A 27,145-nucleotide genomic window follows, 5' to 3' on the forward strand; every position below is an offset into this window, starting at 1 on the left:
TCTGTCCAGCTATAGGTGCCCACTGTCTGCTCTCAAAGGCTGTCATGGCGCAGAGCAAGACAGCAATGGAGGCTGGAAAGGAGGTCTGTCCTCTTCAGCAATGAGTCTTGGACACAATGTTAGTCGGACATTTGGTAACACCATGAAGACGCCTTCATGAGGGAATGTCACACTGGTCCTACTCCTAGGATTATAGCGGCGGGTGGCATAATATATGGTAGTTGGAACCCTCTAGTCTTCATCCCAGGTCACTAACAGTACGGCGTTACACTGATTTAGTGATGGAACCAGTGGAGCGGCCATTTCTCCAAAGTGTCCCAGGAGCTGTTTTTCAACATGACAACCCCAGGCCGCATGTTCTTTGTACTACTATGAGCAGCCTGCGTGGCCTAAACCTGTACCCAGGTGTCTCCAAATTTGTCTGCCTCAAACATATCGGTCAGTGATTACACAGGAGCTGCCAGCAGCGGATCTTGATGATTTGCCTCAGTGCATTAAGCGGCAGAACCTTCCTCAGACGACCATTAATAACCTCATTAATAGCAGCCGAAGCTGTAAGTTCAGGGATTTGTGCACGTGACATATTCTATACTGAATAAATCGAAATGTTTTGAAAATTTTGTTTCCATTTTTCCATTATTTGCATATCTGTAACGTGTCTTTGCATCCTGTGATTTCCATCGTTCCGCCGCTTTCCCTTCTTCATGTTGCGATCTCAATCTTCAGAAGTGTATACCGTAATTGTATCCAACATTTCCGTTCTATTCATAAATCCGGAATAATCAGTTTTGCACGCTTCCAGCGTACAGTTATCACCGGCTGACTCCTCGGGTTTATTAATAACCCTCCTGTTATCTGACCTCCGAGCTCTCCAGGGATTTACATAGAGAAATAATGGCCGCTGTTCTCTCATGGAAATGTAATATTGTCATTGTGTCACGTGAAAACTATTCTGTTCCATTCTGTTATTCATATCGGTCTATGAAAATGCGGAAACAATCTGTAATATAGCGAATAGAAGTAATCATGATGAGCTGGATACCCAAAAAAAAAAAAAGCAAAAAAAACCCCCCAGTATCTGGGTATAAGCCCTACCCAGTAGTGTGCACAAAATAGAGGGGACCCCAATAATTATAATATGCCCCCATTATGAGGCCTTACTTTACCACCTAGGCCAGAGGGGCACAATCTGCATTTCTACTTCTGCCGCCTTTTCATAACCATGAAGCCAAATCCAAACCCCCCTGTCGGTGGTGGGTAAGGCAAGTATTTGGCGCCCCCTGACCCCAGGGGTCTCTATGGATGCCTTCCAGCATATTTATTGTATTTTGATAATATTTTAGCTAGCCCCTTGTTCCTATAGTTTTTTTCTGCCTTTCACTGGAAACAGATGTAATTTATTAAACATAGAAGGTTATACATTTTTATGTAGCAAATTTTGTTACCTTAGCGCCCGTTACACGCTTCAATGTCCCAGCGATCCCACCATCGATCCGACGTGGATGGGATCGCTGGAACATAGTTAGCTGATCCATCAGGACCAGCGAGCACGCTGGTATCCAGGGTAAACAGCAGGTATCTAAGAGCCGTGCGGCTCTTAGTTACCCGCTGTTTACCCTGGACACCAGCTCCCAGAGTCATTGGTCTCTCACAGTGATGTGTGCTGCCCAGCGGTAGACCAACAATAGAATTATGGCCCAGACCAATAGGCAATGATTAACGATCAGCCAACTGATCGTTACTACGTGTCACACGCAACAAAGTTGTTTCAACAATATCATTGTGTGTAACAGGGCCTTTAGTTCTTTCCCTATCCCTAAGCATAGCTAGTAGCAAATGAATTCTAGTAATGAATGAAGAAAGTGCTGAATCATGTGCAGAGCAGTCCGCAGGATTCAATACTGCCTTTATTCATTAGCTGCTGTTAGGCCTCGGGATTCTCCCGCTGTGCGGGATAGATCCCAAGCCTTGTCTGGATCTGCGGTCTCCCATTCAGGTCCAGCCGCTGCAATTGTTGCTCAGCATGGACCTCAGTCCCAGCATCTTGCTCAGGCTCATGGTATGCGCTTGGTTACTGCTGCGTCTACAGCCAACTCTTTGATAACCAGTGTTATACAGGTGCAGCCTTGCCCTCTGGAGTCTAAGTCCAGAAATCACCTTACTGAGCATGGCCGTGATGTGGCGTCTTCTCACTGGTGGTCGGACGTCACCTGCTCTGGTGATGTGGAAGCTCCGGATTGGCCTGTGGTCGAGGTCAAGGCCGGCTGTGCGTGAGTGTTTGGGGTGGAGCCTAGTGTTTAAAAGGCTCTCGAGGCGCACACCGATGCACTAGTATCATTTGAGGTTGTGTGTGAGTGGATGCGCTACCACTGTGTTTACACGTGTGTGTCCACCGCTCTCTTACCAGAGACTCTGTGTCTAGGTAGGTAGTGTAGGGTGGGAAACCCCCGCTTGGCTTAGCATCTGTTCCAGTCTTGTGTGCGGTTAGCACAGCTGAGTTACAGAGCAAGACCAACCAGTAGCCTAGACTTCCCTGGGAGAGCGATAGGGTCCTACACCTAGCGTCACATTTACTACTTTCCTTGTAATGTTTAGCAGGGTATTGCTCTTTGTATTCTTTTGTTTAGTACCGCTCTGTGAAGTAACGGGGAGTGGTGCTCAGTGTTCCGTTCACACTGTGTGGCGTTAACATGGTGTGTTCAAGCTATCGCTCGCTGTTTAGTTTCCGTCATTGTTCACACTAGCAGCAGTTATACATCTCTGCACGGTGGACCCCGACTTGTGATTGTACTTTATAATTTATTTTAATTTATTGCAATCCGCCAACCCTAACAGCTGCTCAGCTACTGCGCTCATACGCATAGGCAGTGCCTGAGATGACAAAGATCACTTCATTATACTGAGAGCTTTGTCATCTTCGTCATTGCCTGTGCAGAGTGCAACAACCGATGGCAAACCCATCTTGACTGCTGCACTTTGCATAGGCAACATCAGAAGGGCAATCACTATGCCATTCCAAAAAAAAAAAAACGCTACTCCTTTTACAGCAGGGAAAAGTCCAAGTGAAATTTTGTGTATTCATAGACTCTGATACCCCTGTGGTTCCCAATGCGATGCCATTGCCTCCTGCTAAAAATGCATCTGAGCTCCAGTGCTACTTCTCACTACTCAATAGGAAACACAATGGAACCAATCAAAACTTTGTTCTGTTTTACCAACAACCCCATAGTCTACCTCTACAGGACATACAAATGTGGCCCTACTACTCATTCTGAGAAATAGGAAAAAAAATACAATGACTTCTACTCATAAAGATGGAAGCCATAACCTGAGCCCCATCCATCGTATATGGATCCAAGCAGTCACTGACGAACCCCAAAGCTTTACAGCAGAGCCACTGTGGACAGCGTGCCATAGGGCAGGTATACGTATAGCACAGCCTTACTTCCTCTATACCTATACCTTATAGCCCTTACAGAACTTATACTTAAAAATAAATCACTTATGCATCACTCTTATTTTTTAATATTATGATGATTATAATGTTAAGGCACATGTAAAGGAGCTGAAACTCCTAAACCTTTCATCCAATTGTAATGTGGATACCCTCAAATGAAAGCTGAAAGTCTGAACTTCAACTGCATCTGAATTGTTTTGTTTAAAATTCATTGTGGTAATGTCTAAAACCAAAATTAGAAAAATGTTGTCTCTGTCCAAATATATATGGGCCTAACTGTATACTTAATATTTATCAATATTATTGCACATGAAAATGCTGAAAATAATCAATGTAAATTAGGATAACACATTATTGAAGTAATCCATTAAACCGGTATAATGTTGTTGTTGTTATTATTATTATTATTATTATTATTATTAACAAGAAAGCACAATAATAATACTAATAATAATAATTATAATAATAATGCACAGCAATAATAATAATGACCATGATAATAATAATAATGATGCACAGCAATAATAATAAAAATAATAATGAATAATTATGTAATCATGCACAACTAATAATAATGCATAATTATAATAATTATTATAATGAATAATATAATAATGCTCATCAATAATAATGATTAATAATAATAGCAATAATAGTAATAATACTGCTTAATAATAATAATACTAATAATAATAATGAAAAAAAATAATAATAATACACAATAGTAAAATATATATATATATATATATATATATATATATCAGTTCACCATTTTGGCCAAGACGAAGGCAATAATTTTACAGGGATTTTTAAGAATTGTGATTATTTTCACTTGTACTGTTATTATTAGGTGGGCAATGTAGAGCAGAACATGGCTAGTCCATTATGGAGGAGTATCAAATCATATGAGCATCAAACCAACAATGTTAAAAATACCAATTTTATTAATTAACCCTTATAAAATATTTGCATAAATACACCAAAGAGTACAGGAACAAAAGATTAGTGACAGACTGACTCCTCAAAATTTGCATATGTTGCTGCATGGCAAGTGACATGACATCCTACAAGTGCTTAGTGCTTAAAAGAAGTTATAAATCTGCACGTTTTGAATGCCCCATAGTGCACATAGCTATATAAGCACAATAGCCCAATGAAACCACCCATAGGGAATCACAGCAGAAAAGCCAGCACCTTAGACCCCTATGACAATGCCTCCAACCACTGCGAGGATTCAATACCCGAGATATACCTCATGGGGGCCTCAAAAAGGAATAAAGCACCCTACATATAATTCATCACTTGACACAGTATACAATTTGAGCAGCCATGTACAAATTACCTGGATCCCAGCAGCATGTAAAGATGAATTGGGAGCCCTGTCACCTGACCTCCGATGCGCACGTTTCGCCCTGCTTCCTCAGGCGCACCAGGGCTCCCAATTCATCTTTACATGCTGCTGGGATCCAGGTAATGTGTACATAGCTGCTCAAATTGTATACTGTGTCAAGTGATGAATTATATGCAGGGTGCTTTATTCCTTTTTGAGGCCCCCATGAGGTATATCTCGGGTATTGAATCCTCGCAGTGGTTGGAGGCATTGTCATAGGGGTCTAAGGTGCTGGCTTTTCTGCTGTGATTCCCTATGGGTGGTTTCATTGGGCTATTGTGCTTATATAGCTATGTGCACTATGGGGCATTCAAAACGTGCAGATTTATAACTTCTTTTAAGCACTAAGCACTTGTAGGATGTCATGTCACTTGCCATGCAGCAACATATGCAAATTTTGAGGAGTCAGTCTGTCACTAATCTTTTGTTCCTGTACTCTTTGGTGTATTTATGCAAATATTTTATAAGGGTTAATTAATAAAATTGGTATTTTTAACATTGTTGGTTTGATGCTCATATGAGTTGGGGCTCCTATTAAGCTAGCAGATGGTGGATATTTATTGCAATTTTTGAGCTTATATATTGTTTATGGGCCAATTGGGTGATCCAGTATGGAGGAGGTAGCAGAGATCTGACCGGAATGGAGTAGATGCAATAGTCCGCACCTGGCCCAGCACAGCTCTTTCCTCATCATGGACAAGGGGCACAGGGTATAGCGACCCAGCATGCCTTTATGTGCAGTGATGGGAGCGGAGGGAGGACGTGCATCCAGCTTTGTACATGGCTGACTCCGAACATAATCCCATTAAAGAAGATTTTCCTACTGTATTTATCTCTCCATGTCAGGATTGTATCGAGAATGCAAGGACAGCAAAATAACCAAAACCTTACCATAAGCAATGACATAAAAAAAACAATAAGGTTGTGCCTTGTATTATGGTACTATGGACACACACTGGTCTGCGTAGAAGCTGCATACACGCAACGGGAGGAAACTTTGAATTGAAACTTTTTTTTTTTCTTTTTATAACGAAACATGGAGGAAAGCATCTATACATGGCATCATGTAATCATATTGATGAGAACATTGCTATTATTGGATGCAGTGATACATTCTGGACCGGTATTGAGACCGATTCCTAAGATGCGTCACATACCCCCCCCTATAGCTGCCATCATTCTCTCGCCACCTCTTATTTTAAGCCCCCGTGTAGATAACTCTGCCAGTCAAGGACAAATTCAGGAGAGGCTGTTAATAACCGGTTAGGGAAGGTCATCGCAGTGAAACTCCACTGATGATTATTGGCTACACAGTCGGTCAATGGTGAATCCAGCCTTTCAGTTGTAAAAATAAATGTGGAAGCCATCAACAAGCAGGTGAACTGCTCCAGGCAGATTACTTGTTGGTGACTGCATTTAGAGCTTTTAAGAATAATTAAAACCTGAATATCAATGTGGACTGGTTACTACGTGAATCAGAAGCTTCAATGAGAGCATTATTGGACAGTAAGAAAGCCAGGAGGCAGGGGAGCAGGGCGGTGTTACCCAGCTGTGCTGGGTATCCCGGCCTCCGCTCCCTTCCCCTGGGTCCACTGCCATCTGCTGTGCTCCACATCAGGTTCTACAGGTTGCCTGACGTGGATCAATGACATCATGTCTCTACACTTATTTCACCCCTTAACAATATGCAAATTAATTTAAAATAAAAACCCACAAGTTCAGAAAACCTCCCTTTTGCCCCATTAAAAAATAAAAAAAATTGTAAAAAATTTGGTATTGTTGCTTTCGTAAAAGTATGACCTATCAAATTATAAAATAAATTAAATGGCGTAATCCAAAAAAAAATGGAAATTCCAGAATTACAGGGTTTTTTTGCCGCCACAACTTTGCAATAAAAGGAGATCAAAACATCGCAGCGACCCCCAAATAGTATCAATAAAAACGCCAGGCAAGGCGCAAAAAGTAAGCCCTCAAACAGACCCATACCGTGAAAAGGGTAAGAGTCATGGAAAATGGCGACACAAGAAAGTTGTTTTGGTTTTTTTTTTACTAAATTTCAAATTTTTATGGTCACTTAAATAAAAAAAAAGCTATGCATGTTTGGCATCTGTGGACTAATACTGACTAGGAGAATCAGATTATCAGGTCAGTTTTACGTAGAGAAAATGGTAAATAAAAAAAAAATAAAAAATAAAATAATTGTGAAATTGTGCTTTTACTGCAATTTCAAAGCACATGGAAAGTTTTCCTGCTTTCCAGCGCATTGCATGATCAAATGAATGGTGCCATTCAAAGTTGCAACTCGTTCCGCAAAAAAAAAACAAGCCCTCATACGGCTATGGGGACGGAAAAGTAAAAAAAAAAAAGTTATGGCTCTTGGAAGAAGGAGAGAAAAAAAAATTAAAAACTAAAATGGCCATGGCGTGAAGGGGTTAAGGCCCAGTGACACACCCACCTATGTCTTGGGATTGAGACTCTTTTCTTGGTGTGCTCCATTATCTGTACTACTGTGTTTAGTACAGTTAATAATACCAGTTAATCCCAATTTCATGTGTTCTGGAAGCTGCACCAATATCTGAGGTCCGTGTGCCCATCCGAACCAGAGGCTTAGGAGATCCACCTCATCTGGTGAGCAATCACACCAAAAGATAGAAACCTGAGACAACCCCTTTAAGGTTTATGAACTAATCACAACCACAGCCTATTCACCCTTGTGCACTCAAAGTGCTGAATAGGAAACAAATGCCACTCCACCACCATAGCTACTTGTTCCAAATTTCTGAGAAATATCTGCAGATATGTTTGTACTTCTAGGCATATTGTTCATATTACCAATGATACCAACAGGTTATACACCGTGAAAGAAACTAAGAAATGTGCCGAATGCCTGGAAAGAAAGTGTGGAGGAACTCAGGAAAATGAAAATTGTTTCCTTTTTTTGTTTGAGGCTTATTTTACTTTTTTCTTAGATAACTGTAAAATAAAAAAAAAACACTTCCCTTCTTCCAAGAAGCTTATAAAAGCAAAGATTCTACTGAACCAGAAAAAGTGCGATGTGCAAGAAGTTACTAGATGCTATGTACAAGGAGTGCACAGGACAAACCTTTTAACGGTTTCAGCAGATTTCTGTTCCGCCATTTCCTTCTCCAGTTCTCGTTCTTTGGCCTCTTTCTGTCCAATAGGACAATCTTCGGGCACGGTAAACAGGGAAAATGCATCTTTACTGTCCTCTTCTCGAAGTACTTTGGCAAAAACTTTCTCAGCCAGCAGCCGGACTTGTTCATCCACCTCTGAAATATTGAGGCGAGGGAAGTGCCGCGGCATCTCTCCTAAAGAGTTAAATAAGTTAAAATAATTAGATCTGAGATCAAATAACTACTAAAATACTATGTACAAAAATACAACTGCTATACAGCCCCCTGTGTACAACAATATAACTACTATAATACTGCCCCCTGTGTACAACAATATAACTACTATAATACTGCCCCCTATGTACAAGAATATAACTACTATAATACTGTCCCTTATGTACAAGAATATAACTGCTATAATACTGCTCCTATGTACAAGAATATAACTACTATAATACTGCTCCTATGTACAAGAATATAACTACTATAATACTGCCCCTATGTACAAGAATATAACTACTATAATACTGCCCCTATATACAAGAATATAACTACTATAATACTGCCCCCTATGTACAAGAATATAACTACTATAATACTGCCCCCTATGTACAAGAATATAACTACTATAATACTGCTCCTATGTACAAGAATATAACTGCTATAATACTGCTAATATGTACAAGAATATAACTACTATAATACTGCCCCTATGTACAAGAATCTAACTACTATAATACTGCCCCTATGTACAAGAATATAACTGCTATAATACTGCTCCTATGTACAAGAATATAACTACTATAATACTGCTCCTATGTACAAGAATATAACTGCTATAATACTGCTCCTATGTACAAGAATATAACTGCTATAATACTGCTCCTGTGTACAACAATATAACTACTATAATACTGCTCCTATGTACAAGAATATAACTACTATAATACTGCCCCTATGTACAAGAATATAACTACTATAATACTGCCCCTATATACAAGAATATAACTACTATAATACTGCCCCCTATGTACAAGAATATAACTACTATAATACTGCTCCTATGTACAAGAAGATAACTACTATAATACTGCTCCTATGTACTAGAATATAACTACTATAATACTGTCCCTATGTACAAGAATATAACTACTATAATACTGCTCCTATGTACAAGAAGATAACTACTATAATACTGCCCCTATGTGCAAGAACATAACTACAATAATACTGCCCCTATGTACAAGATTATAACTACTATAATACTGCTCCTATGTACAACAATATAACTACTATAATACTGCCCTCTATGTACAAGAATATAACTACTATAATACTGCCCCCTATGTACAGGAATATAACTACTATAATACTGCCCCCTATGTACAAGAATATAACTACTATAATACTGCTCCCTATGTACAAGAATATAACTACTGTAAATACTGCCCCCTATGTACAAGAATATAACTACTATAATACTGTCCCCTATGTACAAGAATATAACTACTATAATACTGCTCCTTTGTACAAGAGTATAACTACTATACTACTGCCCCTATGTACAAGAATATAACTACTATAATACTGCCCCCTATGTACAAGAATATAACTACTATAATACTGTCCCTGATGTACAAGAATATAACTACTATAATACTGCTCCTATGTACAAGAACATAACTACTATAATACTGCTCCCTATGTACAAGAATATAACTACTATAATACTGCCCCCTATGTACAAGATTATAACTACTATAATACTGCTCATATGTACAAGAATATAACTACTAAAATACTGCCCCTATGTACAAGAATATAACTACTGTAATACTGCCCCTGATGCACAAGAATATAAGTACTATAAAACTGCCCTCTATGTACAAGAATATAACTACTATAATACTGCTCCTTTGTACAAGAATATAACTACTATACTACTGCCCCTATGTACAAGAATATAACTACTATAATACTGCCCCCTATGTACAAGAATATAACTACTATAATACTGTCCCAGATGTACAAGAATATAGCTACTATAATACTGTCCGCTATTTACAAGAATATAACTACTATAATACTGCTCCCTTTGTACAAGAATATAACTACTATAATACTGCCCTCTATGTACAAGAATATAACTACTATAATACTGCCCCCTATGTACAAGAATATAACTACTATAATACTGCTCCCTATGTACAAAAATATAACTACTATAATACTGCTCCCTATGTACAAGAATATAACTACTATAATACTGCTCCTATGTACAAGAATATAACTACTATAATACTGCTCCTATGTACAAGAATATAACTACTATAATACTGCTCCCTATGTACAAGAATATAACTACTATAATACTGCCCCTATGTACAAAAATATAACTACTATAATACTGCCCCTATGTGCAAGAATATAACTACTATAATACTGCTCCCTATGTACAAGAATATAACTACTATAATACTGCTCCTTTTGCTAACATGCAATACCTTCATGTGATTTAATGATTTAAACAAAGTCCTAGTTAATAAATATTCCTTAAGGATACATGGTTTCTTTCATTTCAGATTTACTCCTGACACATTCTGAATTTTGCCTTTTTTCCCCGTGAAGCTTTTCTTCATACTGTTTCCATGTATTATACAGGAGTCTGATATGTAAATATATGTAAATGAAAAGCTGATACAACATTTGAAGGATCATGTAACAAGTTGAGCTCTGTATTCTGTTTGTTATCAGGATCTTTCATCAGTGTTTTCTTTCCATTATTGCATTATTCATTTGCATTATTTCTCTTGTACTTCATCTCGTAAAGTGACAGAGAAGCCTACAGTGAGGTTAAGGTTTTATGGACCCTAAAAAAAACATCTCTGCCGGAAATTAAAGCCATAATCAATGTAAATTTATCATGGAGAACTAGCCTTGCAAAGCCGAGTCAACACATAGCAGTAATAATGCTTTTTATTTTGTAGAGGATTATTGGGTCGCCCTCCAGGGCTGTGGGGTACTCGGTACCAGGCCGGTATCAGCGGGATGTGTCACAGCGGCGGTGACCCGATCCGTGGCACTGGGCGCCCAAGTAATGGAAGAATGTAATGGTTTGAATGAATAGTTCGTGACGCCACCTGTGGTGTTCGGCAAGTGAGATGTTAGGCCGACGCTGCATGCAGGTCCTCTGGGGCTGGTGGTGTGTTGCAGCCAAGATGGTGAAGCTCCCCACAGGTGGCGCTGTAGCCCCAGGGCAGTGTAGATGTAGGGGGAGAGGAGAGGCGCAGGCGGTGTGGAAGCTGGTACCCAGATGTAGCGGGGCTGGATGCGTTGGCGCAAAAATGAATGGAGGACACCAGGGCTTGCAGTTCCAAAGCTTTACTCACAGTCTGTAGTACACACAGGTGCCTGCCTCCATGCTGTGTCCTCCGGGTCAGGGACTCAGTCAACCTCCAGGCAAGATTGAATGCTCCCTTCCAACTCTCCGCCAACATGTGCCTTTCTGAACGTCTCCTCTATAGCGCCTTTAAGTGTGAAGTACTCCCAGTACTGAGTTACACTGGAGTGCCTCCTGACAGATGTTCCCAAGAACTCTACTTGTACGGCAGACAGCTGTAGCCTGCTTCGGGGACTCCCTACTCCTGAGTCCCGGCTCACTATCCAAGTTGCTGTTGTGCCCCCAAGTCTTATATGGGAGTAGTGCATTTACAGCCCACTACTCCACCGGTGTCTGCTGCAGAATCATTAGTGTCCATACAACCTCGGGGACCGGGCCATGGCCTTGCGCTTAGAACTTATAGGCAGGGTTCTTCCTCTAACCCACGTCCTCTGTTCCCTTTTACTCCTTTGTTCCGTACTAATCTCTCTCTCTCTTATGGAAGATCAGGTTTCAGTTCAATGTCTTTCTCCTTCTTTCCTTTCCCGTTCCAGCAGACCCAGGTCACTCAGGTCTGCTGCAGCACCTCCTTCCTCCATCCCTCTCTCAGGGATCTTCTTTCCTCACTCCTCTAAACCTTCCCGCTCTTTTATGTATTCTCAACTCCACCCGCCTCCCAGCACGTTTCATGTCCCAAGCAGGGAACCACCAAAGGTGCTCTGCTACTCTCTAAGCAAGGAGCCGCAATGTGGCTTTGCTGAACTACTCTTGTGTGGGGTGCGAGTGTTGGAGCGTGGTCAGGAGCCTCCAACTTACCTGGATGGTGGGGCACCACACCTCAGGAGGAGGTGCAGTACCTCTGTGGCGACTGAGCCTCAGGTGCGCCACATTTACAAAACCATGATAAGGAGTCAACAATATACAAAATAAAGTCAACAATCCCCAAGCAGCGCCTACCTTCTCCAGTGATAAGGTTACAAAGAAAGCCAAACAATTCAATTTATTCAGCAGAGTATGCAATGTAGAACATCAGAGAAAGAGGTGATCAAAGCTCTACCATGACATGAGTACATTATTCCGACTGGTTCTACTGGTTCCAGTTTTTCTTCTTTCCAACCAGTGGAGTCACTTATAGAATGAGGTTATGTAGTTTGTATTGTACCCAGTAAACCGGCATTTTATCGCCCAGACCTTCAGGTCCACACAAGTATGGACAAATCTTAAACATATGACCAATGGTCTTCAAGCACCATCAGTACGGCTGAAGAAGGGCAAATTTAAAGTCAGGGGTAGTGTGCCTTCAGATATTTATTTAAATTGGACCCAAGGAGTTGCAAAATAAATGGCATCATGTGCACCTAATAGTGAAGGAAGGAACGATACATTTTTCTAAGCTTTACAATTATTTTAACAATAATAATATGGAAGTTCGTCACTTGATTTTTGGACTCTGTAAATACATCAATTTCACAGACTTCTTACATTTTGGCACACTTATACGCAGACCAACGCTGACAGTGCAAATGCTTCTCTTGCCTAAATAAAAATGATGTCCCCATAAATGGACACTACTCCATATATGTGAAGGCAATGGGATGTGGTGACATCACAACATTGTCTCATTTGAACCAATCATAAATATTAGCCACACCTTTAAAATGTCTGCCTCCATGGTCAGCACTATCTTTGGGTAAGCTCTGCCTGTGAAATAGGAGATAGAGATATTTATATAGTGAAATCCAAATATGCCCTATGGAAAGGTGGGAAGGCTATGGGGTTAATCATCAGCCCCTTGCCAAAAATTCTAGATACCGTCTTGTTCACCCTACTTTTTAAACTTGCCTCAGATTTGAATGTGGGATGTAAAGTGTTGCCATAAACATGTGGCTATGGGACACAGAACATGAACACTCCCTGTGATGAATTTTGTATCCAGCTTTGTAATTCATTCCAAATTTACAATTTTATGCGAAAGTGATATACAGTATACAGCTCCACAGAGGATGATGTTGGCATTGACCCAGGAAGTCAGTTACGCAACCCCTTTTCATATAACAAGCAGCTGCCCATCTCTGAGTCCGCAGAATATTGCTCCACACGATGACTTGCTGTTTACATCATATGTGAGTGGGGGGAAGAGCTCAGTTACCCAACAGGAACACAACAACATGCCCAGGAAACTATTAAAGTGTCAAAATATTAAATTCCAAAACAGAAAGAAGTTGAAAGCGTTTTAAACTGTTAATTGTATCAAATTCTTCCCAAAATAGACATTTTACAAGCAAAGCAAAATTTGAAAACTAAATCTGAAACCAAAGCAAGAAAAATACTAATAAGAATGACAAACTAATAAATATTACAGTAAAACAATGTACATACCTATTGTTCCAGGGACTGCCATGGGTCCTACGCAAAGGCCACTTTTCTAAAATTAATATGTCCAAGGCAGACTTACTTTATGTGATATTACAGTAATCTCAGGACTCGGGATCTCAAGTTCAGAATTATTTTAGGAAAGCCAAATTTTCGGTCCAGTGAGGCAGAGCATGCTAGTTTTAAAAAAGCTAAAGCTGATGTGTTTTATTGTATGGATGCTGAGCCAAGAGGCGTGTGATCCAAACTCCTACAAAAAAATGGATTAGCTCAGTCTTACGAGAGCTGCCTGTTCTCTGTAGGTGAGTTCACCTCTTTGAAACCAAGACCTTGAATACCATTGGTGAGGTTGTTTCTGTGTGACCTAAGTTTAGGAACACAGACTTAGAAATACTGAGTCCTGGTCCAAAGTTGATCAGATCAATCCTATGGGAAATAGGTCCACAGTAGATTAGTTTAGTAAGCTTAGTTTTGGTCCACAGTAAGTGAACTCAGTCCTTAAGAACCCAAGTCCTGGTTCACAGAAGATAAACTCAATCATGGGGATCCTTTGTTCTCGTCCACAGTAGATCGCCTTAGTGTTGAGGGACCTGAGTTCAGTAGATGTGAGCAGTCCTTAGGGATCTGAACACAGAGTATGTGAATCTTTGAGATGCTTCTCTGATGTTCTCCTTCCTCTCTCGCCTCTTGATGTGAGCTCAGCTCTTACTGCCGGGATGTTTTGATCTGAGACAACTATATAAGTTGGGTCATGCAGAGAAATATGAAGACTAAGAACAAGACACCAAAGAGGAGGTCTGACTCTGATGACAGATTAACATCTCTCACATCTCAGAAGGGAAGTATTTTTAGAGCAGATTATGGGATCGGTTTTTGCTCCTCCAGTAACTCTACTTCCCCGGTGACGTGTAGCGGTGACTTATAAAAACACCAAACAGTAGAGACACCTGTTTAGCATAAGTGTCACATTGGTTCACATGTCACAACACAGCTGCATTGTCTAGATAACTCTTGTCTGACTCAAGGAAGGAGGATCACAAGGCGGAGATACGAGCACGAAAGAGCACAAAATGCAGTCTGAGAACACAAAATTCATACATTATGGAAGCAAAAGAAACAGAATGAAAAAAATAAATAAATATATGTTGTGGCCACACAATGTAATATACTGATGTAAAAAATCACTATTTGATCATAAAGTAAATATTTTTGTAAATGTGTCTTTTAATTGCACAATTCTGGCAATTCTGGCAATTGTGCACTTGCAAAAAAAAAAATTTGTGCCAAAACAAGTTCATTCAAGTAAAATAGACATATTTTGAGCTAATTAAAAAAAATCAAAAAATAATTTTTTTCTGTTTGCAATAATTCCATGAATTTTCTTTTACAAGTGTTTTTAGAGTTGTTTTTTGTTCACTTGTAATATGTTTTTATTGCATTCTTCATAACCTATAAAGAAGCTAAAAAAATACCCAGAACATATATTGAAGTAACATTAATTAAGGCGTTTATTCCAGAAACTGATCTAAGAACAATAGCAAATGATGGTGCATACCATTTGTACTGAATAATTTGCGAATTTGAAAACTTTTTCTGACTTTTGAAAAAAATGAGCAAAATCAAGTAGAAGCGAGCAAAGCCCACCGAGGCCAAACATAGTTACTATAGTTTACGCCAGAAAGTGGCATAAAGTACAATATAGGCTAGCCTAGAGCACATTCATAATGCTGGCACACGCACAGCATGTGATGTACACTATTTAATAGTAGCTTTTTTTTAATTAAAAACGGTGTAAATACGTCCTACACTGTATTTTGCGAAAAACTTCATCAAAAGCCACAAATTAAAATAAATCGTAAACAGAGATTTGTGCCGCACTGTAGGTTCTAAGTAACATCTGGGTGCAGAGTTTTTAGCCAAGATGAAGGCGCACATGCAGCTGAAGTGTATTTCAGTGAACACACCCGCCAGCTCCCGGCACTGAAATACACGCTGCCTGCTAATCAGCTGACGTCAATGTGCCCATTAAAGACAGTGTATGGAGGTGACGTCATGTGCCGCACATGGCTGACACGCCAAAATCAGCTGCAGGCTGTAGAAGAGAACACCACATGTCGTGGTAGCAGAGAAAGGTAAGAAGAATCGTTACCAGGGAGGGGCTCAGGATGGGGGAGATTATACCAGGACGGGGCCCAGGGTGGAGGAGATTATACCAGGAAGGAGCCTAGGATAGAGGACATTATACCAGGAAGGAGCCCAGGATAGAGGACATTATACCAGGAAGGGGCCCAGGGTGGAGGACATTATACCAGGAAGGAGCCCAGGATGGGGAACATTATACCAGGAAGGGGCCCAGGATGGGGAACATTATAGCAGGAAGGGGCCCAGGATGGGGAACATTATACCAGGAAGGGGCCCAGGATGGGGAACATTATACCAGGAAGGGGCCCAGGATGGGGAACATTATACCAGGAAGGGGCCCAGGGTGGGGGACATTATACCAGAAAGGGGCCCAGGGTGGGGGACATTATACCAGAAAGGGGCCCAGGGTGGGGGACATTATACCAGAAAGGGGCCCAGGATGGAGGACCTTATACCAGGAAGGGGCCCAGGGTGGGGGACATTATACCAGGAACGGGCCCAGGGTGGGACACATTATACCAGAAAGGGGCCCAGGATGGAGGACATTATACCAGGAAGGGGCCCAGGGTTGGTGTCATTCTACCATGAAGGGGCCTAGGATGGGGCACATTATACGAGAAAAGGGCCATATAATGCCATAAAAATCTCTACAAAAATTGGCATTGGTGGTGGCATTTCTTCTGAAAAAAAACCCACTGTATGTAATCAGTCTTAATTTTACTAAATTAATTTAGTCCTGTACCAACATTTTTTAATTGATAGATTTCACTCATTTTTTTTTGCTTTCTTTGAAATAACTTATAAATCACTGGTTCCTTAATATGTCCTTATATTTTCTAGAACAAAACACAGAATTATGTTTTTAACAAATAAACATACAATTCATTGTTTATCACAACAGCTACAAGTTGCGCTCATGCTCAAACACAAGGTTACATATTACAGTATTTAACATACGCTCAGACACAAGTTCAGAAGAGGATTTCATGGATTTTTTTAATCAACTAGGAATTTTATTTTTTGCTAATACATTTTTTGGGGGGATTCGTTGTTAAACACCCACAGTGTTTGTGGGCTATTAATGAAATATACATTTTGTGCAGGGAGATCATGGTGCTGATTCCTCCTATCATATTAGTAAGGAGAGGTTCTAGTCTTAGGCTGTGTGCCCACGTTGCGTTTTTTTAAAACGCTTAAAAAACGCTAGTTAAAAACGCATCCCATGCAATCCTATGGGATTCCGCAGTTGCTGTGCCAATGCTGTGGATTTTTCCGCTGCAGAATCGCATTGCGGAAAAATCCACAGCATATCCATTAATTTTGCGGAATCGCGGCGATTCAGCCACCATAGAATTACATTGAAACGTTCACTTTATGCATGTGACTATGCCCACTATGCGTAAAGTGAGCGCTTCATGTGCGGATGGACTGTCTTCCATGCCCTGGGTACCATATTCCTGTAAAAACTAGAATTAAAATAAAAAATAGGGATATACTGACCCTCTGTGGGCCCCCGGAGTCCTCCCAGTCATCAGCGGTGCTTCCCAGGCGTGCTTTGCAACAAAATGACCTTTGTGACATCGCGGTCGCGTGACGTCACAAAGGTCAATCTCACAAAGCACACCACGGAACGGACCGGGAGCGCCACTGAGGACTGGGAGCGCCGCTGAGGAGACCGGGGGCCGCCAGGAGGTGAGCATATCCATAGTTTTTATTATTTTTATTATTTTTAACATTCTATCTTTTACTAGTGATGCCGCATAGGCAGCCTCAATAGTAAAAAGCTGGTCACACTTGTCAAGCGCTATGCTTGACAAGTGTGACCAACCTGTCAATCACTTTTCCAAGTGATGCTTCAAATCGCTTAGAAAAGCGCATGAATCCCGCAAGCTAAAAATGCTTGCATAACGCTTGTGTTTTGCTGGAAAACGCATGCGAATTCCGCATGCGGTTTACACGCAGCAAGGAGTTGCGAACATGCTGCGGACAATTCCACAGCATTTCTGGAACGTGGACACATAGCCTTAGTTCATCCTTGCAGGAGTGAAGGTTGTTGGTTTGGTAATCCTGACATTCTTGGTGCCCCCCCAACCCCTGATGAATGGGTCTCCTTACATCACAGACCTCATGACCTCACCTACAAAACACTCATGAACTTATGTTACAGTTTTGTGTAAACATGAATGTTATTAAGTCAATTGTAAAGTTGAAAAACATCTGTGAAGTCATCACATTTTACTACAGGATGACAGATCTAGGTCTGTAAACACAGAGCAGATTTCTACTTGTCGGATCCAGTGCAGGTAACACTTAGGGCGACACTGACATCTCAGCAACACATTGTAACATTGGACATGATGATTTCCTACAGTTTTGCTTTGGGATCTGCAGCACAGTCACATATGTTTCTATATGTGTTGCATTTTTTTTGAGGCAAAATTGCAACTACAAGCATGCTTTGAATGCACGGACTGGGAGGTATTCCAGGAAACATGCTCGGGTCTGGATGAATGGGTTGATGCAGTGTCCTCATATATCCGTTTTTGTGAAGACACGTTTATTCCATCCAAATCTGTCCACTTTCGGGGAAAAAACAAGCCGTGGTTTACAAATAAAGTCAGGTTGATCCGTAAGAGAAAAGAGGAGGCTTATAAAGCAGGCGATATTACTGAATTCAAGAAACTTAGGAACTCGCTATCTAAAGAGATCAAGTTAGCCAAACACGAGTATGCAAAGATTCTGGAGGAAAGGTTCTCATCAAAAGATACTAGATCTGCATGGAGAGGATTAAGAGAGGTCACCAATTATAAAAGCCACCCCACTATAGTGAACCCCAGCAGAAGTCTGGCAGCAGAGTTAAATGAATTCTACTGCAGATTTGAGGCAAGCTCTACACACAGTGGCTATTCATCTCTAAGCTCCTCAGTCTGTTCATATAAAGATCATTCATTGTGCAACACCCAAGTAGTGATCTCCGAGGCAGAGGTGATACGCATCCTGAAGGGACTTAAGGTCAAAAAGGCACCTGGCCCTGATGGTGTATCTCCAATGTGTCTGAAAGTATGTGCTACCCAGCTTGCTCCTATACTGACAAATATATACAATGTGTCACTGAAAGAGTGCGTTGTACCTCAGTGTTGGAAAAGTTCCACAATTATCCCTGTCCCCAAGAAAGTGGGATCCTCTGAGTTGAACGACTATAGACCAGTAGCACTCACATCTGTAGCTATGAAAGTCTTCAAAAGAATTATGATGTCCCACCTGATAAAATTCACGCAGAAGCTATGGGACCCGCTTCAGTTTGCCTATAAGGAGAATCGTTCGGCAAACGACACTGTCAATCTGGCACTGAAGTACATTTTGGATCATACAGATGAACTGCACTCATATGTCCGGATTCTTTTCATGGACTTTAGCTCAGCGTTCAATACCATTGTTCCGAATTTACTTCATAAGAAAATGGTAGCTCTTGGAGTCCCTCTCAAGTTATGCTTGTGGATTTATAACTTCCTGACAGCCAGGATACAGAGTGTAAAAGTTGGACCATTCACTTCGGACACCTTGGTCACAAACATCGGGGCACCTCAGGGGTGTGTTTTGTCCCCGTTACTGTTTTCTCTCTATACGAATGATTGCATCTCTTCAGCAGACTCGGTAAAAATCTTGAAATTTGCCGATGATATGACACTGATTGGTCTCATCAGGGGAAATGCTGAAGACTTGTATCGGAGTGAGGTGAAAAGAATATGTGACTGGTGTAAAGCCAATAATCTTGTACTCAACACTAAAAAAACTGCTGAGATGGTTGTGGATTTTAGGAAAGATCAACATGAGATATTTCCAATCTACATCCATGACGAAGTGGTTCTTAGGGTCACAGAGACCAAATTCCTTGGTGTTATCATCTCTCATGATCTTAAATGGGGGAAAAATGTGGATGCTGTTATAAGAAAAGCACAACAGAGGATGTTCTTCCTGCGTCAGCTGAAAAGATATGGTTTGTCTAAGAATCTGCTGATCTTATTCTTTAATGCTGTCATCAGATCTGTGATTTGTTCCTCTCTGATAGTCTGGTATGGGGGAGCCACTGCGCATGACAAACTCCGCTTACAAAGGACTTTCAGAACAGCAGAGAGAATTATAGGTTCCCCCCTGCCTAAAATCCAGGATCTTTATGATAAGAGTATTCGATCCCACGCATTGAAAATTTCATCCGATCCCTCTCACCCGGGACACTCCTCATTCCAACTACTCCCTTCAGGACGTCGCTTCAGAGTCCCCAAATGCAGCACCAACCGCCATATGAACAGCTTCTATCCACTCTCTGTTCAACAATTAAATCGTCATGTGTAGACTATATGCTGTATCTGTCTTGTTAGATGTTACTTGTTGTATCTGTTGTTATATATTATGTTGCCTCTTTGCCACAAAGAATTCCTTGTATGTATGTAATATGTACTTGGCGATAATAAATTTGATTGATTGATTGATTTTCAGTTGTCGGTCCATGTGACATACTTTCCGTAAACTTCAAAGCAAGATGCACACAACATGTGACTTATCTACAATTCGGCTGTTTTATTTACAGCAAAGTCAGGGTGCTAAAATAGTCGCACAATAGTGGGTAGTATCAATGTTTTCGTCTAGCGACTTTTTAGGGATTTGCTGTCGTGCGACACATATTGCCTAAATGTCATCAATAAGAAAGTTTATTCCTAAAGTTTTAGCAAAAAAAGTTTGGAAAAGAATGGACAATAAAATGGAAAATATCTTGTTTGATTGTTCTAATCTAGTTTTTGCATAAGAGGAAGAAACTAAACAAAGTGATTATCACCGGAAAAAGATCGCAGTGGAGAAAGCACCAAAAGAAGATGAGGGAAATATTTACTGTAAAAGAGGAAGATATGGCACAAGGTAATCACACAGCAAGAAGACACTGCACACAGTAATCACACAGAGAGAAGACACTGCATACTGTAATCACACAGCGAGAAAACACTGCACACAGTAATCACACAGCGAGAAGACAATGCACACAGTAATCACACAGCAAGAAGAGACAGTAAAACAGTAATCACACAGCGAGAAAACACTGCATACAGTAATTACCCAGATAGTAGACACTGCATACAGTAATCACACAGCGAGAAAACACTGCACACAGTAATTACACAACGAGAAGACACTGCACACAGTAATCACACAGTGAGAAGAGACGGCACACAGTAATCACACAGAAAAAGACACTGCACACAGTAATCACTGTGATACCTAGGAGGGGCTAGCTTCCAGGAGTGGACCCTCTGGGTCATGGCACCGAACCTCTCCCGAGTGAGCATACCAGGTGGAACCGACCTCTATACAGGGATCGTTAGAGGCAGGCCCTGGGGAGTCAGGTACCGCGACAGCCGGTACCAAGAGGGACGGCTCGTAGTGAAGCTGAGAGACAAAAGTAGATAGGGAAGGCAAGAGAATAGGGGCCTGGAAGGTCTAACTGGTTCGGGGTACTGGAGAGTGGGACCTGTGGCACCAGGAAAGGGACCAGGACAGAGAGGGATGGGGACCGCTGGACAGGACCAGGAAACGGAGAACCACCAGGACAGCAGAGGACCGGGAACCACAGGCTGAGCACTGGGAGGCTGAGGACAAAAGCAAATAAGGGGTTAATGAGTAACAGCGGGAAAGCACCCACAGAGACGACCTAGACTAAGTATACAGGAGCACACAATAATCAGGCGCCTCCACTAAGGGAGCGCGGCCTGATATAGCCATCAAAAGCATCTGATTGGACCACAAATGGTCCAGATCAGGTGCAATACATTAAAGGACCCGCAGAGTGCGCGCCCTAAGGCACATGCGCAGGTCCGCCTCTGAACGTGAAGCCAGCAGAGCGGAGAGGACCCTGGAGCAGCTGGACGCCACGCTGCCGAAATAGTGCGGTAAGTATTAGGAGGCAGGCAGGCGCAGCGGCTGCAAGCGTAGTCATGACAGGCGCGGCAGCAGTTGCAGTCATGACAGTACCCCCTCCCTTACGCCACCCCCTGCGGAGGTTGGCCAGAAATCTCTCCAGAATATGAGCAGCATTAATGTTCTCCAGTGGCTCCCACGATCTCTCCTCCAGACCAAAACCTTTCCAATCAATAAGAAAGAGGGTTTTCCCCCTGACTCTCTTCATGGCCAAAATATCCTTTACCTCAAAAACGTTGTCGGAACCAATTGGCTGAGACACTGACGTGGATGCAAAATGGTACCGATTAAGAACTACCAGTTTGAGGAGAGAGACATGGAAGTCATTCGGGATCCAAAGCGAAGCAGGCAACTTCAATTTGTAGGTCACATCAGTAATGGGTTCCAGGACCTCTAAGGGGCCAATATACCGAGGACCCAGCTTGTAAGAGGGAATCTTCAGTCTGCTGTATCTAGACGAGAGCCAGACTTTATTGCCAGGATGATATGGTGAGAGATCCCTCCGCCGCTTGTCTGCATGCCTTTTCATCCGACCACCAGCTTTTTTGAGTGCTTCCTCGGTCTCCTTCCAGATTTTAGAAAACTCCACGGAGAACGCGTCGGCTGCGGACACTCCTGAGGCTAAGGTCACAAGGAGAGGCACCCCAGGATGTCGGCCAGAGACCACAAAAAATGGCTACTTTTTGGAAGACTCACTGGGTTGGTTGTTATAGGCAAACTCCGCTCAGGGAAGAAGGCTGACTCAGTCGTCATGATGAGCGTTAGAGAAATGACGCAGGTAAGATGTCAAAACTTGATTGGTACTTCCCCCTGCCCATTGGTCTGCGGATGATAAGCAGAAGAGAAGTCCAGAGACACGCCCACAAGTTTATAGAGTGCTCCCCAGAAACGGGAAGTAAACTGAACCCCTCGGTCAGACACAATACGCTGAGGAAATCCATGGAGTCTGAAAATTTGATGAATAAAAACTTTGGCTAGCTTAGGTGCCGACAGTAGCCCAGGCAGGGGAACAAAATGAGCCATTTTGGAGAACCGATCCACAACCACCAGGATAGCTGTACAGCCAGACGAACGAGGCAGATCAGTGATAAAATCCATGGCGATATGTTGTCAAGGAATTGCTGTAATTGGTAAAGGGTGGAGAAGACTGGAAGGTAACCGTCTTGGGACCTTGTTTTTTGCACAGGACGTGCAAGAGGCTACAATCTCTATTACATCTTGGCGGAGGGATAGCCACCAATAATAGCGAGAAATGAGAGCGAGAGTCTATTTAGCCCCCACGTGTCCAGCAATTTGGGAAAAGTGTTTCCAACGTAGCACCTCAACCCTTGCTTCTCCAGAGACGTAGGTCTTGCCCGGTGGAGGGGAAACAATATTCACGGGGGCCAAAGTGATGATCTTGGCTGGTTCAATGATATGCAGGGGAACCTCTTCCACCTCAGCTGACTGAAGAGACATGGAGAGAGCATCCGCTTTGGTTTTTCTGTTCCCGGGTCGGAAATGGAGCTTGAATTCAAAGAGAGCAAAGAACAGAGACCATCTTGCCTGCCAAGTATTGAGTCTTTAGGCTGATTGGATATAGGCCAGATTTTTATGGTCAGTGAAGATTTTCCAGATGGTATCATCACTCCTCCAGAGCCAATTCTCCAATCGAATAGTTGCATTCCAATGGAGAAAACGATTTGGAGAAAAATCCACAGGGAACCAAGCGACCAGTGAAGTCTTTTGAGAAAGTACCGCACCGGCTCCCGTGGAGGACGCGTCCAACTCTAGGATGAAAGGTCTGCTGACCTCCGGCCGATGAAGGACTGGAGCAGTCGCAAAGACACGTTTCAGAGTTTGAAAGGCTTCTTCGGCCTCCGGAGTCCAGGAATTAGGTTTAGCTCCCTTCCGGGTAAGAATCACACAGGGAGAAACACTGCACACAGTAATCACACAGAGAGAAGACTCTGCATACAGTAATCACACAGTGAGAAAACACTGCACACAGCAATCACACAGCAAGAAGACACTGCACACTGTAATCACACAGCAAGAAGACACTGCAGACAGTAATCACACAGAGAGAAGACTCTGCATACAGTAATCACACAGTGAGAAAACACTGCACACAGCAAGAAGACACTGCACACTGTAATCACACAGCAAGAAGACACTGCAGACAGTAATCACACAGAGAGAAGACTCTGCATACAGTAATCACGCAGTGAGAAAACACTGCACACAGCAATCACACAGCAAGAAGACACTGCACACTGTAATCACACAGCAAGAAGACACTGCACACAGTAATCACAAAGAGAGAAGACTCTGCATACAGTAATCACACAGTGAGAAAACACTGCACACAGTAATCACACAGAGAGAAGACTCTGCATACAGTAATCACACAGTGAGAAAACACTGCACACAGCAATCACACAGCAAGAAGACACTGCACACTGTAATCACACAGCAAGAAGACACTGCAGACAGTAATCACACAGAGAGAAGACTCTGCATACAGTAATCACACAGTGAGAAAACACTGCACACAGCAATCACACAGCAAGAAGACACTGCACACTGTAATCACACAGCAAGAAGACACTGCACACAGTAATCACACAGAGAGAAGACTCTGCATACAGTAATCACACAGTGAGAAAACACTGCACACAGCAATCACACAGCAAGAAGACACTGCATACTGTAATCACACAGCAAGAAGAGACAGCACAAAGTAATCACATGGCAAGAAGAGACCGCACACAGTAATCACACAGCGAGAAGAAGCGCCACACAGTAATCACACAGCGAGAAGAAGCGCCAGACAGTAATCATACAGCGAGAAGAGACTGCACACAGCGAGAAAAGACAGCACACAGTAATCACTATAGTATATACTGGAGAGGTGCAGTGTATATAGTATATTCTGGAGAGGTGCGGTGTATATGGTATATACTGGAGAGGTGCGGTGTATATAGTGTATACTGGAGAGGTGCGGTGTATATAATATATACTGGAGAGGTACGGTGTATATAGTATATTCTGGAGAGGTGCGGTGTATATGGTATATACTGGAGAGGTGCGGTGTATATAGCGTATACTGGAGAGGTGCGGTGTATATAGTATATACTGGAGAGGTGCGGTGTATATAGTGTATACTGGAGAGGTGCGGTGTATATAGTGTATACTGGAGAGGCGCGGTGTATATAGTATATACTGTAGAGGTGCGGTGTATATAGTATATACTGGAGAGGTGCGGTGTATATAGTATATACTGGAGAGGTGCGGTGTATATAGCGTATACTGGAGAGGTGCAGTGTATATAGTATATTCTGGAGAGGTGCGGTGTATATGGTATATACTGGAGAGGTACGGTGTATATAGTGTATACTGGAGAGGTGCGGTGTATATAATATATACTGGAGAGGTACGGTGTATATAGTATATTCTGGAGAGGTGCAGTGTATATGGTATATACTGGAGAGGTGCGGTGTATATAGCGTATACTGGAGAGGTGCGGTGTATATAGTATATACTGGAGAGGTGCGGTGTATATAGTGTATACTGGAGAGGTGCGGTGTATATAGTGTATACTGGAGAGGTGCGGTGTATATAGTATATACTGGAGAGGTGCGGTGTATATAGTGTATACTGGAGAGGTGCGGTGTATATAGTGTATACTGGAGAGGTGCGGTGTATATAGTGTATACTGGAGAGGTGCGGTGTATATAGTGTATACTGGAGAGGTGCGGTGTATATAGTATATACTGGAGAGGTGCGGTGTACATAGTATATACTGGAGAGGTGCGGTGTATATAGTATATAATGGAGAGGTGCGGTGTATATAGTATGTACTGGAGAGGTGCGGTGTATATAGTATATACTGGAGAGGTACGGTGTATATAGTATATACTGGAAAGGTACGGTGTATATAGTGTATACTGGAGAGGTGCGGTGTATATAGTGTATACTGGAGAGCTGTGGTGTATATAGTATATACTGGAGAGGTGCGGTGTATATAGTATATACTGGAGAGGTGCGGTGTATATAGTGTATACTGGAGAGGTGCGGTGTATATAGTATATACTGGAGAGGTGCGGTGTATATAGTATATACTGGAGAGGTGCGGTGTATATAGTGTATACTGGAGAGGTGCGGTGTATATAGTATATACTGGAGAGGTGCGGTGTATATAGTATATACTGGAGAGGTGCGGTGTATATAGTGTATACTGGAGAGGTGCGGTGTATATAGTGTATACTGGAGAGGTACGGTGTATATAGTATATACTGGAGAGGTACGGTGTATATAGTGTATACTGGAGAGGTGTGGTGTATATAGTGTAATGTATACTGGAGAGGTGCGGTGTATATAGTGTATACTGGAGAGGTGCGGTGTATATAGTATATACTGGAGAGGTGCGGTGTATATAGTGTATACTGGAGAGGTGCGGTGTATATAGTATATACTGGAGAGGTACGGTGTATATAGTGTATACTGGAGAGGTACGGTGTATATAGTATATACTGGAGAGGTGCAGTGTATATAGTATATTCTGGAGAGGTGCGGTGTATATAGTATATACTGGAAAGGTACGGTGTATATAGTATATACTGGAGAGGTGCGGTGTATATAGTGTATACTGGAGAGGTGCGGTGTATATAGTATATACTGGAGAGGTACGGTGTATATAGTATATACTGGAGAGGTGCGATGTATATAGTATATACTGGAGAGGTACGGTGTATATAGTATATACTGGAAAGGTACGGTGTATATAGTATATAATGGAGAGGTACGGTGTATATAGTGTATACTGGAGAGGTGCGGTGTATATAGTGTATACTGGAGAGGTGCGGTGTATATAGTATATACTGGAGAGGTACGGTGTATATAGTATATACTGGAGAGGTGCGGTGTATATAGTATATACTGGAGAGGTGCGGTGTATATAGTATATACTGGAGAGGTGCGGTGTATATAGTGTATACTGGAGAGGTGCGGTGTATATAGTGTATACTGGAGAGGTACGGTGTATATAGTATATACTGGAGAGGTACGGTGTATATAGTGTATACTGGAGAGGTGTGGTGTATATAGTGTAATGTATACTGGAGAGGTGCGGTGTATATAGTGTATACTGGAGAGGTGCGGTGTATATAGTATATACTGGAGAGGTGCGGTGTATATAGTATATACTGGAGAGGTGCGGTGTATATAGTGTATACTGGAGAGGTGCGGTGTATATAGTGTATACTGGAGAGGTGCGGTGTATATAGTATATACTGGAGAGGTACGGTGTATATAGTGTATAC

The 27,145-nt window shown here is 41.9% G+C and overlaps 1 protein-coding gene across 4 annotated transcripts in view; it reads right to left on the minus strand.

Moving 5' to 3' along the window:
* Positions 1–27,145, minus strand: part of AMPD3 (adenosine monophosphate deaminase 3) — a 77,255-nt gene that overhangs the window by 44,264 nt on the left and 5,846 nt on the right. For 3 of the 4 annotated variants that reach the window (XM_073578397.1, XM_073578394.1, XM_073578396.1), the window contains exon 2: positions 7,951–8,176. In XM_073578397.1, coding sequence (XP_073434498.1) covers positions 7,951–8,176 — 226 coding nt within the window. Of the gene's footprint in view, positions 1–7,950; positions 8,177–13,739; positions 14,588–27,145 lie in introns of those variants that run through there. The other variant, XM_073578395.1, reaches the window with a different exon arrangement.

The sequence above is a fragment of the Dendrobates tinctorius genome, unplaced genomic scaffold, assembly GCF_039654945.1.
Source record: "Dendrobates tinctorius isolate UK_male_01 unplaced genomic scaffold, ASM3965494v1 ptg000059l, whole genome shotgun sequence".
NCBI lineage: Eukaryota > Metazoa > Chordata > Amphibia > Anura > Dendrobatidae > Dendrobates > Dendrobates tinctorius.